The 3,284-nt window shown below is 34.7% G+C and overlaps 1 protein-coding gene across 1 annotated transcript; it reads left to right on the top strand.

Annotated features, from left to right (window-relative positions):
* Window positions 1-115: 115 nt before the first annotated feature.
* Window positions 116-1,145, top strand: LOC112593500 (protein escargot-like; the record flags this gene model as incomplete). The annotated part of the gene is given in 1 exon segment (XM_025337895.1): window positions 116-1,145. A coding segment is annotated over 1 exon segment (687 nt), but the record flags the coding sequence as incomplete, so codon positions are not given.
* Window positions 1,146-3,284: the final 2,139 nt, after the last annotated feature.

Below are 3,284 nucleotides of genomic sequence, written 5' to 3'. Positions count from 1 at the left end.
CGGCGCCGCCGACGACAAATCGTCCGCCGGCGCCGCGGCCGTGGTGATCGGCGCCGCGGCCGCGTCGGCGGCCAGCCGCCCGTCCAAGTACACGTGCTCCGAGTGCGGCAAGCGGTACGCCACGTCGTCGAACCTGTCCCGGCACAAGCAGACGCACCGGAGCCTGGACTCGCAGTCGGCCAAGCGGTGCAACGTGTGCGGCAAGCCGTACGTGAGCATGCCCGCGCTGGCCATGCACCAGCTCACGCACAAGCTGACGCACGCGTGCGGCGTGTGCGGCAAGATGTTCAGCCGGCCGTGGCTGCTGCAGGGCCACCTGAGGTCGCACACCGGCGAGAAGCCGTACGGTTGCGCGCACTGCGGCAAAGCGTTCGCCGACCGTTCCAACCTGCGCGCCCACATGCAGACCCACTCGGGCGACAAGAACTTCGCGTGCCCGCGGTGCTTCAAGTCGTTCGCCCTCAAGTCGTACCTCAACAAGCACCTGGAGTCCGCCTGCCTGCCCGTCGCCACCGCAGCGGCGGCGTCCGCCGTCACGGCGGCGCCCGAGTCGCCCTCGTCGTTCTCTTCGTCGTCGTCTTCGTCTTCGTCGTCGTCGTCGTCGTCCTCTTCGTCGTCTTCGTCGTCGTCGTCGTCGGCGTCGTCGTCGGCCTCGGCCGCCGCACTGTCACCGTCGCACCAACTCCACTCGCCTTCACACTTGCATCTGCTCCAACAGCAGCCGCACCATCACCAACTCACGACATCGGCCGAAATCACCAATCTCAACCTGTTGCGTCCGACGGTACTGCACACCGCCTAAACCGGTGCGTGCGCGTCGTGTTTTCTGGTCATTATTGTAATTTTCATTTTTTATTTTTTTTTCAATTTCACTTGTATTTTCACGTGTCTTTCTTATTATAATATCATATTCTGGTCGTACGTTATAGTCAATTTTTTCGGAAAATCTTTAAGTATTAGTTTATTTTTATTATTATCAAACGATTAGAGGTGGGTATTTTATTTTTATTTTTTATTTTTTTATCGTAATATTATTATATTATTTTCACTCTTAAGCACTAGTCACGAGTTTCTAGTCAATTTCTATTTCGCAGATAATATTTATATTATGTTTATATAGGTATGTGTATATATATATAATTTTTTTTTATTAGGTATTATTATTTATTTACCGTGACAAAATTTCAACACGTAAATATATTATTCTATTGGTTTAAGTTTTTCATTTTTCATTTCTTTATTTTTATTTTTTCATTCGCGAAAGGGGGCGTGCAATAGCGTGTTTTGTTTTGTTTCAGAGTTAAAAAGTCAATTTTTATTTAAATATATTATTACTATTATTACTATTACTATTTTATCTGTTTATTTTTAATCATATTATGTTTTAATTTTTCATCGAGCGGACATTTTATTTGCATGAAATCTCACATTATTATTATAGCCTCTAAATAGTCTAGAAGTTAAATACAAATGTGCGGTTGGTTCCTAACCTTGCACAACCCTGTGTATACTATATAGTAATATTTGCCAGTGGTTGATTAATGCGTATATATATTATACACATTATTATTTATAAGCAACGTGTATCATTTAAACACGTTGAAGCGTGTGTTTTCGTTTTTTTTTCACATATATATTATATTGTATTATAATTTTGATTCTTTTTAATTTTAATTGGATGTATACACGCGTATATGTCAGAGTGTGTGGTCTAGTCATTTAGATTAAGTAGAGCTACTGCGAAAGCGGTATGAACTATATTAAAAATGTATAAGAGAATGCGATCTCAAAAATAAAAAATTAAAAAAAAAAAATTATTGAATGTTAATAAAAGTAAATCAACATAATTAATTATGTTATATTATATTAATTATAAATAATGTTTTTTTTTTTTTTGTAAATAAAACTTAATAGACACTAAGTGGTTTTTCGTATAGTTAAATAAATTATAAATAAAAGACTAAAATAAATTGTGGTAATTATATGGTCATAATATTAATATGATATAGCTGATGTTGGGGAAACTAGTAAATATTGTATTTATTCGTGTTTTTATTCAAAGCCCAATATTTGAGATTAGATGGAAGAGATTAGAGTACAAAAACTGAGACACCAAAAATTGTTTTTTGTAGATTGAAATATTAATTATGTTACATAATATAGATTTAAGAAAATTTTAATATAGTGAAAAAGCAATAACGTAACCAACTCGTCTGCTCAATAATGTAATAAAATTAGGAACAAAAAGAAAAATGTAAAAAGGAAAAAAAAAAGAAAAAATAATTTTTAAAATATTATATTTCTTTTCGAATTTCAAATATTATTATAACTATACATTACAAATATTTATATTAGATGTACGTTTTCTCTACACGTTAATAAACACTATGGTATAATTTATTTTGTTTTTGTTTTCTTCTCTTTCTATAATGTCTCAGTGTAAATACTATAAATATATATATATATATATGTGTGTATGTAACATATATATTATATTATATAAATAAAAACCTTTGTAAACTTTATATTTTTCGTCCAAAAACCTTGGACTCTCGTGTAAGATGTTTAACGATGATATACTTTTAAGGAAACTCATACATTTAAGTACGTATTCGAAAAGCAATAAAATTGTAGAGGGAGAAACGGGAGCGTGAACGATAACGCCTTCCGGGAGCCTCTTGTAGAGCGTAGAGCAATAATTTTGTGAAACCTATAGCAATATATTATATCATAATATATTATTGTGTATTTTACATTTGTATTCATTCATCTATTTATATTATTATTTTCATTTCAATTACTGTTAAGAATTGGGCGGAGGTAGTATTATATCATAGTATTACAGCTCGGAAGTGAATATTATTAGAACAATCGGGCGTCGCGTCCTTGATTTTGTTTATAATTGAATTTTTAAAATTTATTGAAACTATTTTTTTTTTTGTAAATTTTTTATTTCAAAATGATATGTTAACATATTGTATATATATATAATGTACACTTATATATATATATATAGGTATATTTAATATACACATATGCGCGGCAGTAGAAGCAACTATAATATTATTATTGTAACACTGCAGCAGCGCATCAAAGTAGGTGGGTATAATAATAATGATAATATTTTTGGATGCCGTTTTTCAATGATCTAAAATAAATATTGTTTAAAAAAAACACATAGTGGCCTTGAAGAATTCGTTTTTACGACAATTACGTACCCAAAAATATATAATATTTATAAACATTAACATAGAGAGTGAAAAGAGAGAATCATTTTTTGACAT

Source organism: Melanaphis sacchari, unplaced genomic scaffold, assembly GCF_002803265.2.
Source record: "Melanaphis sacchari strain LSU unplaced genomic scaffold, SCAv2.0 Contig209_pilon_pilon, whole genome shotgun sequence".
In the NCBI taxonomy this organism is placed as follows: domain Eukaryota; kingdom Metazoa; phylum Arthropoda; class Insecta; order Hemiptera; family Aphididae; genus Melanaphis; species Melanaphis sacchari.
Note: the sequence above shows the minus strand (reverse complement) of the source record. Positions and strands in the feature narration are given on the sequence as shown.